This window comes from Sparus aurata, chromosome 17, assembly GCF_900880675.1.
Source record: "Sparus aurata chromosome 17, fSpaAur1.1, whole genome shotgun sequence".
NCBI classification, from domain to species: domain Eukaryota; kingdom Metazoa; phylum Chordata; class Actinopteri; order Spariformes; family Sparidae; genus Sparus; species Sparus aurata.
The window spans coordinates 21371224-21384902 of NC_044203.1; the positions used below are offsets into that span (position 1 = coordinate 21371224).

General features: G+C 41.1%; 3 protein-coding genes across 5 annotated transcripts in view; 2 read left to right on the top strand and 1 right to left on the bottom strand.

The window, feature by feature from the left end:
* Positions 1-3092: 3092 nt before the first annotated feature.
* On the top strand, positions 3093-5104 carry LOC115567697 (phospholipase A and acyltransferase 2-like). Its single transcript, XM_030394532.1, has 4 exons — positions 3093-3216; positions 3642-3765; positions 4570-4871; positions 4960-5104. The coding sequence occupies exons 1-4, from the start codon at positions 3163-3165 to the stop codon at positions 5047-5049; spliced, it is 570 nt and encodes a 189-aa protein (XP_030250392.1). The 5' UTR covers positions 3093-3162; the 3' UTR covers positions 5050-5104.
* A 151-nt stretch (positions 5105-5255) lies between these two features.
* Positions 5256-13679, bottom strand: part of alg2 (ALG2 alpha-1,3/1,6-mannosyltransferase) — a 78089-nt gene continuing 69665 nt past the window's right edge. The window contains exons 1-5 of one of the 3 annotated variants that reach the window (XM_030394530.1): positions 9744-9907; positions 8883-9054; positions 8658-8795; positions 7867-8034; positions 5256-6823 (exon numbers count right to left, since the gene is read on the bottom strand). In XM_030394530.1, the coding sequence (XP_030250390.1) occupies positions 6083-6823; positions 7867-8034; positions 8658-8795; positions 8883-9053 (1218 nt within the window). In that variant the 5' untranslated portion in view covers position 9054; positions 9744-9907 and the 3' untranslated portion in view covers positions 5256-6082. Of the gene's footprint in view, positions 6824-7866; positions 8035-8657; positions 8796-8882; positions 9055-9601; positions 9658-9743; positions 9908-13679 lie in introns of those variants that run through there. The other 2 variants (XM_030394529.1, XM_030394531.1) reach the window with 2 other exon arrangements.
* sec61b (SEC61 translocon subunit beta) lies at positions 10177-13622 on the top strand. The gene is made up of 4 exons (XM_030394533.1): positions 10177-10335; positions 10871-10968; positions 12171-12275; positions 13144-13622. Exons 1-4 carry the CDS (start codon positions 10333-10335, stop codon positions 13229-13231), a joined length of 294 nt encoding a protein of 97 aa, XP_030250393.1. The 5' UTR covers positions 10177-10332; the 3' UTR covers positions 13232-13622.

A 13679-nucleotide genomic window follows, 5' to 3' on the forward strand; every position in this document is an offset into this window, starting at 1 on the left:
AATAGATATACACCCTTAACACGCACACACTCCTACATACATCTCTCCCTTTTCCTCGCCTGAAAACACATACCTAAACATTTTGTGGCTATCTCCCCCCCACACCTCGGTGCTGGCTAGGTGGAATTAAAAAACCAACCCCGCGGTCTCATTAATTAATTAAACACCATGTGCCAGTGGCACCTGGGTACCGGTTATCACTGCCACTCAGACACACCGTGATCTCAATAACCACCCCACCACAGGGCACTGAGAGAGTGGGAGGCAGGGTGTGAGGGGGAGAGTGGGGGGGAGGGAGGGACATAGATTCTCTTTCACAACTTTGAGGTATAAAGACAGTTTCTGTAAAGAGCAAGGAAAAGAGTCTTCAGACACCATCTTCCGGTGTTGGCAGTAAAGTGGGACACATTTATAGTGAATGGAGTCTGATGAGTGTTTACTGCTGCTGTGTGGTTGTGTTTGTGCATCGCTCCCTCCCTTACCGGCTCCACGGGGCCTTTTTATCATCTCCCCTCGCGGGGCCCCTAAATCACTGCAGCGACGCCCTCCTCATCATCTACTCTTAACACCTCCGCATGTGGGAACACTGCAGTAACGTAACACACACACCCACGCACACATGCACACACGCACACACGCTCGCAAGCACGCACACACACACACTGCTGCTTTTTGATCCTTGCTCTATAATTGTGCATTCTTAATGAAAATGTCCATGGATGTTTTGGTTTGTTTGTTTGTTTGTTTGGTTGCCTTTTGTCTCGTTTGTGTATCATCCCTTGGTATACTCTCATTATAACGAATTCCGTGATTCTTCAGTTTAACTAAAATTCTATTCAACCCTATTTCATTTAGAACCTTCCACTGTTCTTTTTTGCTCTATTTTCCCTCTAGCTGCTCTCTGCTCATGAAGAGGTCTATGGGATTGGATAGGTCCGAGTTGAGGCGAGAGAGTGTATGAGCCGATTAATCTTCAGTGGAAAATAAAATACCTGACTGTTTTATATTTGAGCAATATGTCCAATAAAATATATGGGAAAAGACATGTATGTCCATAGATGTTTTATTGGGTTAAAGTCTGAGGTCCCATTTGTTTTTTAACTTACAGCCTACTCTGTATGTCGTCTGCACTGGAAACTCATATTTTCATCTTGAGCAACATATATTCATTTATTAATGTATAAATATATATATAACAGTGTTTCGTGTTGCTAAAGCTCAGTAACAGTATCATTTGTCAACCATAAAGGGCTTTGTAATCAAAAACTGCTTTTTTAAAACAAAAGTTACATATGAAAATCACATGTTTTGTGTTTGTTTATTTAAAAAAGCCGTGTGCATTTTATTGGGTCATGAAGGAAGCGGCACACATTCTAATGAACTGTGGACCGCAGAGCTCGCTAGAAGGGGCACTACGTAGTTTTGAAAGAGAAATTCAAACTCAGAATTTTAATAGTTACGATATCAATGATGTGCTAATACAAACTTAGAAATATCTATCTCTTTCGAGACTGAATAAGCTAGCTGTTCTCAGAGGATATTAAGGTTCCCAGAACAGTGTCTGAAACTAGAGAGGTGGCAGGGTCCGCCTCGTATAAATAAAGTAAAACAGTATCAGAAATCAATGAATGAAAATCTTTCTCTTCTGTTTAAATCTTCTTCCCCAAAATTACAGTGCACCTTTGAAATAACCAGGTCAATAAATCATCAAAGAATATGTTTTATGCATAACTCTTTCAATGTGTTAATTTTTTTTTTTTATTATTATGTTATTTATCTCAAGTATGGTCATGAGGTTTGTTGTTTCATTTTTATTCAAACTCACAAATAAACATCATTGATGTATATACAGACTAGTTTCTTGATTCTTTGCTAGAGGCTTTTTGATGTTAAAGATAGTTATATAGTAGTAGATTCTTTAGACTGACTGATGAAATGTTTTAGCTCCACTATGTAAAGCAAAATAACTCCTAGTTTCTAATTAAAGGAGACATATTATGCAAAACTCACTTTTTCGTTGCTTTAGTGTGTGTATTTGCATATCCGGAGTGCCTCCCCACCCCTTAAGAATGATTTTTGACTACTAAGTCAATGTTTTGTAAACGGACGCAGTCAGAAAATGTGTCTCTAAAGGAGCCAGTTGGATTTCACCCGCGCTGTTACGTAACAGAGCGGGTGATTTGAATACTCCCACCCTCATGCTGGATATCTCCTCCCACATTACGCCGGCTAATTCTGAACCGACTGTTCTGAACAGGGCTGTTTTGGCAGGGTTATTGAACAGTTATGAATTGCTATTGTGCTTCATCCTTATGGTATTTTGACCAAAGCATGTCACAGACATTTCATTAGGACACCAGGGAACTGGATTAACTTGTAGAAATAGGGTATAATATGACTCCTTTAAACGTAAGCATTTTCTGCTGCGACATATCATCGTGTAGTCATAATGTATCTGTGACTATCATCAGTCGCCCAGGCAGCCACAGATCAAACCACTCACAGCAAAAGCTATTAATATATAAATATTAATATATATAATTCATATACAATATATAAATATAGGCTCAATTCTGGGATTCCTGAGTCTATAAAGATCCTGAACATTAAATTAAAAAAATATGTATATGTGCTTTAAATGTATTCACACATATCAAAATATCAGGATCAGAAACATAAACTGACTGAGGTCTCTCGCTTTGATAAATCAGAAATGCTCGACCAAACCTCACTTCATATTAAACCAAGGCCACCTGAACTAATTGGACCTATAGGGACAAATCCTTTTCAGCTCTGAAAAACAAAAAGTATCACTGTTGGTTTCTTTGCATTCAGATTCTGAACTTGACTCGGAAGAAAAATATCTGACTCAATAATGAGACGTGGGAATTGAAAACTCAATGCAGGTTGGACACACATTTTCAACAAACTCAGACAAACATCAGAATAATTTATTTTTGAATGATTGTCTCGCAGTGTCTGACTCAACGTGATGTGAGAAAAGAGCACCTATTAGATTAATAGGTAACATATTAGGTTGGCTATCATCTTGAAAAAATGCAGAGGCGACTAATAAAGGCCTTGTTACACAACCTGGTCATAGCAACCTAATAACTGGAAAGTGCACTTCAGTCTGTCTTTTGACCTCAGCTCACACCAACAATGGACCTTTGGGGAAACTGGATCAGCTTTCTGTCCCCAATGACAATCCAACGGGTGAGCATTATCTAATATATCTATATGTTTTTATCTTGATTCAGCAGTAAATACAGTCAAGGTATGTGCAGGCTTGAGTTCTTTGCCTCTTTAAGAGGTGGGCTAAACAGGCATATTGTCCAGAGTGAAGGTATTTTGCGCCATACAGTAAAAATGTATTTTCAATTCATGTTGAGTCGAGTTATTTTACGATCATCACTAAGGCTGCAGCTCAGTTTTGTTTGCTGAATATTGTCTCACTCATTCTCCTCCCTCCGCTCTCCAAAATCAAATTAAATGATTTTATGCCAATGCTCTTCTAATTTTCCAGACTTCAATCATAAATATCAATTTCTTCTCATTTGAATTCAGTGAGGAAATCAAATGGAATGAAAAAAATAAATAAATACTGTGTGCTGTTCTGACTTCACTCTTTTTTTCTTTAGATTGATCAGACTGTGTCCACAGCAGAAGTCGGAGACTTGATTGAGTTTGTGCATCCATGGGCAGGAGTGTCTCTCTGGGCTGTGTATGTCGGAGAAGGCCATGTCATCCATTTTGGAGTGGGAGGTAAGAAACTGAAATGTGTTTGGTTTAAATGCATAGGTTGAAAAGAAAAGGTACAAAAAAGTTGGAAAGCTGTATAAAAACTCCTGGTCCCTGGTTTCTTATGTTGTTTGCAACGCGTTGCTGCAGTCCGGTTCAGAAATAAGCATATATCTACAAAAATCTATCTATTATACTACATGACGTCAGTGCACTGAAACAATAAACTTCACAGAGGATGTAATAATTATAAATTACCACATCCTCTTTTTCACAACAACTGGTGTGAAGCCCCTATTGGAATGCAAGGAATTGTTATTTTCCCTCCAAAAGAAGCGCATTTTTTGAGGGCGTGAGCATGTTCAAAACGCACAAAACCTTTCACATAATTCACAGGTGGTGAAAATGTATCTATTTTTATGGGTTTGGGCTAAAACAGCTCACTATGTGTATGACCCCTCGACCTATGAAAAAGTCTCTTGGTGACCCTAAACCCAACAGGAAGTTGGCCTTTTTGAAACTGGTGCTTATTTTTGGTGATTTACCAATTATGATTTTATATCAAACTATATTGAAACATATATGCCGATACTAGTATATCTATAATGGGCCCATATCGGCCAATAATATCAGCCAACCTATAATGATATATAGTTTTTTTGTACTGTTTTCAATTGAGTGCCATTCTGTTTATTTTTGTTTCACACAGTATCCCAACTTCTTTGGAATCAGGGTAGTAGAGCTTTCTTAAAAGTGTAACAGATTTATTTGACTAATAGTGTATTTCTTCTATCCTCTCTCCCACTTTATTTTTTCCATGATTCAAAGATGAGAACCTGACGCAGAAAGCCTGTCGCACCCTCCTTCAACAAATGGCTCCAAAGAAAAAAGCTGACGGTATGCTGAGGAAGACCAGAATCTGCGCTCAGCGTATTACTGACATCAAAGTGGCTCCAGGAACTTCCATCAGAGTGAACAACAACAAGCACAACCTGGTTCCTTCTTCCCAGGAGATGATGAGGAGCCGCTGGGAAACTTTTCTGCACCAGGAGTTCAAATACGACTTGATCAACTTCAACAGCGAGCATTTCGCCACGTTTGTTCGATACGGCGAGGCTGTGTCCAACCAGGTGGGCTTAACAACACCGATATTCAATCTACAGCTTATCAGCCTGTAAAATGTAATTTAATTTATTTATTCTTTAAACTCTTTTTCAGATTCCCTTCAAGAAAAAAAATGACATGAACAAGGATACGACTCAAACTCTGCAGATGATAATGCAGCAACGGACGGAGACAGAATCTTAAGATCGTCTGTGGTGCCTGTTTGTTAATGAGACTAAATAAATCGGATTTGCTGCTACTTTGCCTGAGAATGTTTCATTTTACAATCAAATCGGTCGGATGAAAAGAAAAAAGAGATGGCACAACATTCTCTGCCTCCACGCTCACCCACAAAATCCTTAGCCAACTCTATTAAAGGCCAAAAAAACTTACCAACAAAGCAAACACCGTAAGAGTCAGGAAACTATGTGTCCTCTTGTTTATTAAGACTTCAAGAATGTCAATAAGAGCATTTCTATATAGTAGGAGGGCTGAGGAGGGCAGCGTGCAGACACAATGACCTTCTGCTATTCTCCCCATTGATAATGACCCAGACAAAGACACACTGGCCATCAGCCAGACATCTAATAAAGCCAAACACTCTCTATCATCTGCTAATAACCTCTGCGGAGCAGCTAGAGTCATGGACAAGCCAGCAGCATCTTCTGAATGCGAGCAGGGGAACAAAGCTCTGGATGGACAGGAAGTAGCGGAAAGCATCCTGTTTATCGATCTGGGACTGTTCACTGCCTGATGGCACGTGGCAGTAACTACATTCCTCTTCTTCTTCTTTATCCCGCAAACACACAAAGACAAAGAGTACTGTAGAAAAGAAAAAAACATACACAGTGCAAAACATTTCACATTTCAACAATCAATCCTTTCGGTACGCTCGTTTGCTAGACCCTTGATGGCTGCACATACAACATTACACACACACACACACTTGCAGGGGTGGTATTTTTCCAGAGATAGGCGAGGTAAACTCGTTACTCTTTTCTTAATTGGTATAGAGATTCCGTCCTTTTTTTCCTCTCAGCAACCCCTCCTGGGGAATGCTGATTGATTGTCCTCTAAGTCCTCATAATACCCCCCTCCCCACCCACATACACTCTCTGTAAGGAAACATCCATTCCAACCCTCTGCACACCCTAGACGTACAGAGGCAATTCCAAGTTCAGTAGAGGATCATTTTCCTGCCGTTACCCTGTCTCCTGCCTCTCCTCCAGCTTTCTCATCACTGGCTCAGCCTGACGATGTACCCATACAGCTGGTCTGAGAAGGCCTGAAGAGAGAATTTATCTCGTACCCTCCTCCTCCCAGCTTGTCCCATGTCCCTGCGGAGCTGTGGCTCCCTAACCAGCCTCTCCATGGCCTTAGAGAAGGCCTCCGCCGTGGGCTCGCACAGGAAGCCCGTCTCCCCATCTGCCACACTCTCCAGGGGGCCCCCAGAGTTTACTGCGATAACAGGGCAGCAGCAATACATGGCCTCTACGGGAACTATCCCAAAATGCTCTTTGCTTGGGGTGTAAAGCACTGCTGCACTGCCCTGCAGCAGCGCCACCTTCAGTGAATCAGAGGGGGAGCGCAGGAAGGTGACACAGTCGTCCACGCGGAGCTGTTCTGCCAGCTCTTTCAGTTCAATGTAATGTTGAACGTTCTCAGTAACTCGGTCATCGTAGCCCCCAGCCACCACCAGGTGAATGCCTGTTCTCTGGTCTGAAGGAAGGCTGGTCCTCAGGACTGCAAGTGCCTCCAGAGCCAGCCCCAGGTTCTTCTTCCTCTCGTATCGGTTCAGAGAGAGAAACAGGCAGGAGGTTCCCTCAGGGAGCAGCCCCTCCAGGCCTTGTGCCTCAGTGGACGGCTGGTCAAAGGTGCTTGTGTTGAGTGAGGGATATAGGACATCTGTCTGGACTCCTCTTAGACCAAGAAAGGTCTCCCTGAAGATGCCCGCAGTGAACTGGCTGTTTACCAGAATCTATGAGGCAGTACAGAAAGATTAGTTCATGAGGATCTCACATATGTATCACAGCCAATTTAATTCCCAATGAGTTGAATGACAGCCTGTGGCCTTTGATTATCCTGAAGTCTGACCAGAATCAGAATGTAATTTTCTTTCTATCAGAGCCCTGAGCTTTTACAACAGCCTGCCTGCCGAGATCAGGCTCCATCACATTTTAAATGATCACTTTGGTTTATTCAAGCTGTTAAAAAAAAATAAAAAAAACCTTTAGTGAGACAGAGTCGCAATGAAGGAAGACAAAATCACAAAGACATCTTTTTGGAAACTTATATATATATATATATATATATATATATATATATAAACATTACTGCTCTGAAAAGTTGATAATGGCAGACTGTCTACTTGGTGACCTGATCATGAATTAGGTCTACATGTTGTTGTCACTACCAGTTTGCTGTGCAATAATTGAAAAGATGATTTGCTGTTTCATTCATCATGACATTGTTTATCTGCATTTATCTGAGATTTAATGTCTGGGGTAATAAACCAACCTTGTGCATGAGGTGGAAATTAAATTCAGATATTTCCATTTTTTAATTCATTCATTTCTTTACTGTGTAAGATGCAGAAACAAAGGTTCAAAATAATAAAAGAATAAATTCTATTAGTAAAAATATATATATTCTTAAAAGACATGTAGTTTAAGCCTCTGGACCTTCATCTTGAAATTCTAACATAGGACCCTCTGACAGTTGTTGACTGTGCATGAAACAACACAGCATTCACCATCATGGCCCTCAAAAAACTTGGGTCACATGACAAGTACCTTTTGAATTTCAGTTACAACTACTGTAATTTATTCATAGTTATTTTTAAGCCTGATCTGATACATGTCTGACACTGTTGTTCAAAACTTTTGAGTCATTTTAACCACTGTGCTTAAAAGTATGCTTTTCCATCGGGATAAAAAACACAATGGTAAAAGTAACATAATCCTGTCCTGCAATCTGACCATCACAGCCTGGAGAATGACACAGCCCTCAGCCTTTACGTACCATATCAGCCATGCCAGTGGTGCGTTCCTCCAGCCAATCAATGGGAGCTCGGTAAAGCTTCTTCAGGGTCGTCTTCCTCTGGGTCAGCAGCTGATCCGGGAAGTGACAGTAAAACAAAACATTCTTCTTCTGACGAGACAGTCGCAGAACTGGAATACACACTGACACCTGGAGTGGAATGACAAGGGTTAAAACCAAAAGCTTGTCTTTCCTAAGAAATGTTTCTTCTTTTCTGGCAAGTACGTAGGAAATACAGCAGTGGAATAAAACCCAATCAAAACAGAAAAAAGTAAAGAATGTACGACTTAATACTGGACATAAAAATATATAACAATGCTAAACGTTCTATAAAATAATAATAATAAAAAATGAAATACTGTGTTAATATTGAACAATGAATCTGATTTTGAAATACATATCCTAAAACAAATCCTGTAAACGCTCTGTGTCTTCATTAAATGTCTTGGTTGACTGCAATCTTATGATGTTAGAAGTGAGGCTTGGTCTATGTAAATCTAAATAATGAGTATTCTCTGGACTGTAATTATGAGCATGAGAAAGGAGGCAATGGCTATGTGTGTCTGTGTGAAAGACATAGACGTGAGAATAACCTAGGGAGTGCACATTTCACAGCATGGTATAGTTAAAGGGTGTGACAATGCAAATTGACCGGTAATTGTGGACAATGAAAGCGACTCTCTGAATAACCGAGACAGTCAGACGCCTCAGAAGAAGTCAATTGAGTGATGACCAAACAGACAGGTAGTCAGTTCCTGTTTCACACAACTCACTTGATCACAGAAGATGACATCGTACTCCACCCCGCTCAGGAAGACCAGGTAGAGGGCCACATAGATCATCCTCAGGTAGGCACACAGAGCATGCAGGTAGCCAAACACGCTGGTGGGTAGCCAGTCACCCACACACACCTGTAAGAAAAACAAGAGAAACAATTAAATGAAAAAATCTTTTGAGGGATAACATGATGTAGTAAGGTGAATGTTAAATTAACGTGCCACAGGTAGGTCAGGGTCCAGGGTCTCAGAGAAGCAGTGTGTTGGGTCGTAATGGGCTGTCCAGATCTGAACGCTACATCCCTGAGACTTCAGAGCGACGGCAGCATCGACCACCAGTCGCTCAGCTCCACCAATGCCAAGGTCTGGATGGAGGAACACCACTCGCACCATCCTGCAGACAAGAATGGAAAAAGTTCAAGCTGAATGTGAAATATTTTTCAAACACAATGCTTGTTTTCAGACAGGGTTTGAATACAGTTCAACGCCATGTAGATTATCATATCATGTAGAAATAAACTGATGAGCAGATAGTCCTGTGCTCATCAGTTTGCAAATAGTCCCATAATCATGGCTTATAAAAAGAGAAGTCTAGTTTTCAATTTACACAATCTCAAACGTCTCTCCGGCAGAAAGAAATAGATGTTTATGAATCCATATGAATAAGAGACTTCTTAGAGCTGCATTGTTGACAAAGTTGTACAGTCAGACCTTGTGGTTTTGTAACCTAATGTATAACTTTTACCCTTTGAAGCACTGTCAGGACTGTAAAACTGCACACCATATACCCAAGTTACAACTCAGTTCATGCAATACACCCTGGCTGACAATAACTACTATCATATCTACTATGAGGAAAACCTCTAGCTGGCACTAAAGAGGGACCACAAGATACTGCTTCTGTATTAGAAGGTGAGTTCCTTTAATGTTAGCTAACTTACAAGGATAACATTATGCATACTAGCCTACTGGTGTGTAGCTATCGATATTAAACCTCGTAGCAAACTATAGAGACAGTTCTCTTTGTAACTTAACCCAGAGCTACATCTCCGTATAATTTAATACTAATGCAGTTATGTTTACCTGAATCTCTTGACTAGCTTATCCAAGTTTTGAAACCTGTGATTATGCTCGTCCAGACGCTCGTAGCAGCAACTAAACTGTCAAGAAACTCTATCGCTTCGACGCCATGTTGGCTCGAATCAACCATTGCAGTCAAGTTACACACGCCTCTGATAGAACCACAATGGCGGCCAGTTTCCTAGATGCAACGGTGGTGCTTCCTGTGAGACACGTCTCCCTCACACTCCAGGCGCGAAAATGATTCGCCTGTATATTAAAGTACAATTACATATCTAAAATTAACACAGTAAAAAAATAACTAAGAGTGAAAAATGCTTCTTATTATAGCAGTACAAAAACAGCCTCTTAAAATGATTATCTATTCATTGGTTTTGTGGTGAAGGCGGTGAGCCGGTCAGGCTTCTGTTGAGTCTCCTACACTGGTCTTGTGTTTTGCAGTCGTGTCCTTTTTAGACAAGCGTCAGCTTTGTGGGACCTCTTCTCAAGTTTTGGTCAATTCACACGCCGACTGTCTGCTGCTCATTTGACGTGGACATCAGTTTGAAGAGAGACTCAGGGTTTCAGCTCGCATCGGGACAAATAAAACAAAATGGTAAGATTCTCTGCTTCATCTTAAAGTCTTACTACAGGGAAGCTAACCAGCTCTACTGCAGACATTTAACGAGGGACTAGGGCTAACGTTTTGCTAAGTGTTAGCTAGCTTGCTAACGTCAGCTCATCATTTGTGGACGTGGCTGTTCATCAGAAGCTCAGACAGTCCGAAAACACGCATTTAGAGCTGGCCCAGCAGTAATTCATAAATATATATGCCCGTGAACACATTTGGTTCATATTCTGCGTGTTAACACTTAGGTAGAGGTTGAAAGCAATGAATGAGCTGTGAGGACCAATGGCTAAGGCCTTTACCACCAGTCTCTGATATAAACAGACTGTACAGTTATAAAATGCAAGTCATCTTTTCAAGCATCATGTTGAATATATCTATCTGACTGTTGTATTTTAGTTTTAGCTGTATGTTGTGTTGTGTGTGTCTAAAAGTGTGTGACAGATCAGACAGATGGTCAGGAAGAGTGCATAATAGAGTTGGATCCTGTTCATATCTATTAATCGTGATTTCTTCCCTTCAGCCTGGACCAGCAGCAAGTGCAACCAATGTTGGGGCGTCTAGCCGTTCCCCCAGCAAGACAGTGGCTCCCCGTGCAGCAGGATCCACAGTCAGACAGAGGTACACACACATAGGATCTACCAAACTTTTTTCTATACACTTCTGTAGACCGATTCATAAACTCACTGTAAGTGTATACAGATGAGTGACATATTAAAGGAAAGCCCTGCAAACCCCTGTAGCATTAACATAATGAATGAAGATTATTCCATACAGGACTAAAGGCACCACCACAGTTCAACACTCCAGTACAGTACACAAACTTTGAGAAACCATGACAAGAGTCAAGCTGCTGTGGCAACTCTCTGTCTCTATTGTTAACCGTGACACTGTTTCTAGACACTTCGTCAGTCTTTCCATTCATTTATCCCACATCTGTATGTTGACCTCCACTGTAAAAAAGAAGACCATTATATATTACACATTATAGATAAGTTATGTTGTCATCACTGCCTGCACACAGTCTCCATAATAATTTTTCCAAGTACCCATAGCATTGCCCCCCCGCCTGCTCGTGTCATCATACTGTAAAAAGTGATTGATGATGTTCAGATGGCCCTTCCCTACATTTATTTGTGTGCCCTCAGTAGATTAGAGCAGCAGATAGATGTTGAGCTGTGGACTTAATCAGTGTGTAATCAGAGGCTCACTGTTACCTCTCTCATTATTACCCATTACTATCACCCTCTTCATTACCTCATTAACCTCCGTTTAATCTCATCACATGAGTGAAGCAGCCATGAATCACTGCACTCTTTCATCACCAGCTACTGTAGTTAGTTATATTATGAATACAGGGTATCAAGAAAGGGACATGTTTTTTTTTTAAACTTATTTTTGGCTGTGAAGGTTTTTAATCAAAATGTTTGTGGTATTAGAAAACTGCTAGATGAGTAAAAGTTATCAGATTGTCACAAACTTGTGGGACTGCAACAAACGCTTACTTTTATTGTCGATTAATCGTTAGTTGTTCTATTAAATGTCAGAAAATAGTGAAAATGTGAATTAGTGTTTCTCAACTTTTTAACTTTTTAACCGAGAAATTGATTATCAAAATAGTTCTTAATTTTTTTAATAGTTATAATATGATCCATTAGTTGTTGCATCTTTATAAAGTAGTGTTAAGTTTGTCACTCTATAACATGACAATTTCTCCATTGGGAAAATAAATCCTAATTAAATAAGGATTGATAATGAGATATGTTTACGTGCTGAAATACTTTGCAGCGTCAATATACTCTTGATTGGTGTGTATTCCACAGGAAAGCTACCAGCAGCGGTACACGCAGCGGTGGGAGAACCACAGGATCGGCAGGCACCGGTGGCATGTGGCGCTTCTACACAGAAGACTCACCAGGCCTCAAAGTGTAAGTGCAGTTTATAAAAAGCAGTTATGATCCCCACAAGAACACAGAAGCATACACACTCACAAACTTAACCTCTGACATTTTTGTGTAACTTTCATCCGCTGGCAAACACAAACTAATTCTCAGGATTTCCGACACTAGTCCTTCATCAGTGTTATTTATGTTCATCACGTAGAATTGGAGGAGTGTTTAATGGCAGGAAATTGGGCAGACGTGCCTCTGTGTTGAAACGAATCATTCATGAGCAATGGACTAGCTACACACACACACACACACACACACACACACACACACACACACACACACACACACAAAATGATGTGTGTTAGAAAAGTACATTTAGAAAACTCGCAACTTCGTAAACTTGTACTCTGCTGCATCCTCGGCCCCTAATATTAGAGAAGACGTCCTGTCTCCTGGCCATACCCGGCCGTGGTTGATCGATGGTGCTGTGGTGGTTATTGAGTGCATCTCTCCAGCAGTCAAAGGAGGGCATACTCGCCATACAGTGTTGTATATCGAGTGCGTGTTTGTTCCTGCGTTAGACGTCGGCCTCAAAGCTTCATTAAAGGATCCACTCTGAAAGGTCAACTCAATTACAGCCTCCTGACAGGGGGAGGAGGGGGGCCGCTGAAGAGATGGTTGGCATGGCAATGCTGCTACTTAGCGATGCGCCCTCTACCCCCACCCCCCACTCAGCCCCTCCTTCAGCGATGAGAGCCCCTCCTTGTTTCCGAAGCTCATCAATAAAATCAGCCTCTCCACTAAGACTCGCGCTCTGGTTGGGGTTACAGCAAATGATGGGATTTTGTGTGTGTGCCTGTGTGTGTGCTTGTGTGTATTAATCAGTTTGTCTTTGTTGTGACAGCGGCCCGGTGCCAGTGCTGGTGATGAGTCTGCTCTTCATTGCGTCAGTCTTCATGCTGCACATCTGGGGAAAGTACACTCGCTCTTAAACCTCTCCTGATGACCTTTGACCCTGCGCCTCGGCTTCTTCTTAACACATTGGACCTGGACCAAACAACAAATGAACAACATCCTTATTCCCCGAGTTCCCTGCTCCAATATCACTACAAACTGGATTTTTATGCAACCGTTTCAGTAGATGATCTTCATCTGCACTGACTTGTTGCTTTTGCTCACCCTGCGTCTTTAAGATCTGACAGGGTGAACGGGTGGAAGCCATGCTGGGCCTCCTCAGTATGTGGTTGTCTCTCCAAGCAGCAGCAGTAGCCATTCTCGCCACTGCTGCGTGAAGGTTTAGTGCTCAAGGACATTGTTGTTTTTCGGGCCCCAGCAAACATTTCTTCTTGTATCCTCAATTGCTTTCTTTTTTTTTTGTTAACAGCATTTGTACAAATGTAATTGTATTATTGTACAATAAAAAAGTAAAAATCAATTCAT

Coding starts and splice junctions, on each gene's coding strand:
- LOC115567697 (XM_030394532.1), top strand. CDS start 3,163: ATGGACCTTTGGGGAAACTGGATCAGCTTTCTGTCCCCAATGACAATC. Junction 3,766..4,569: donor CATCCATTTTGGAGTGGGAG/GTAAGAAACTGA, acceptor CATGATTCAAAG/ATGAGAACCTGACGCAGAAA. Junction 4,872..4,959: donor GCGAGGCTGTGTCCAACCAG/GTGGGCTTAACA, acceptor ACTCTTTTTCAG/ATTCCCTTCAAGAAAAAAAA.
- sec61b (XM_030394533.1), top strand. Junction 10,969..12,170: donor GGATCCACAGTCAGACAGAG/GTACACACACAT, acceptor TGTATTCCACAG/GAAAGCTACCAGCAGCGGTA. Junction 12,276..13,143: donor GACTCACCAGGCCTCAAAGT/GTAAGTGCAGTT, acceptor TTGTTGTGACAG/CGGCCCGGTGCCAGTGCTGG.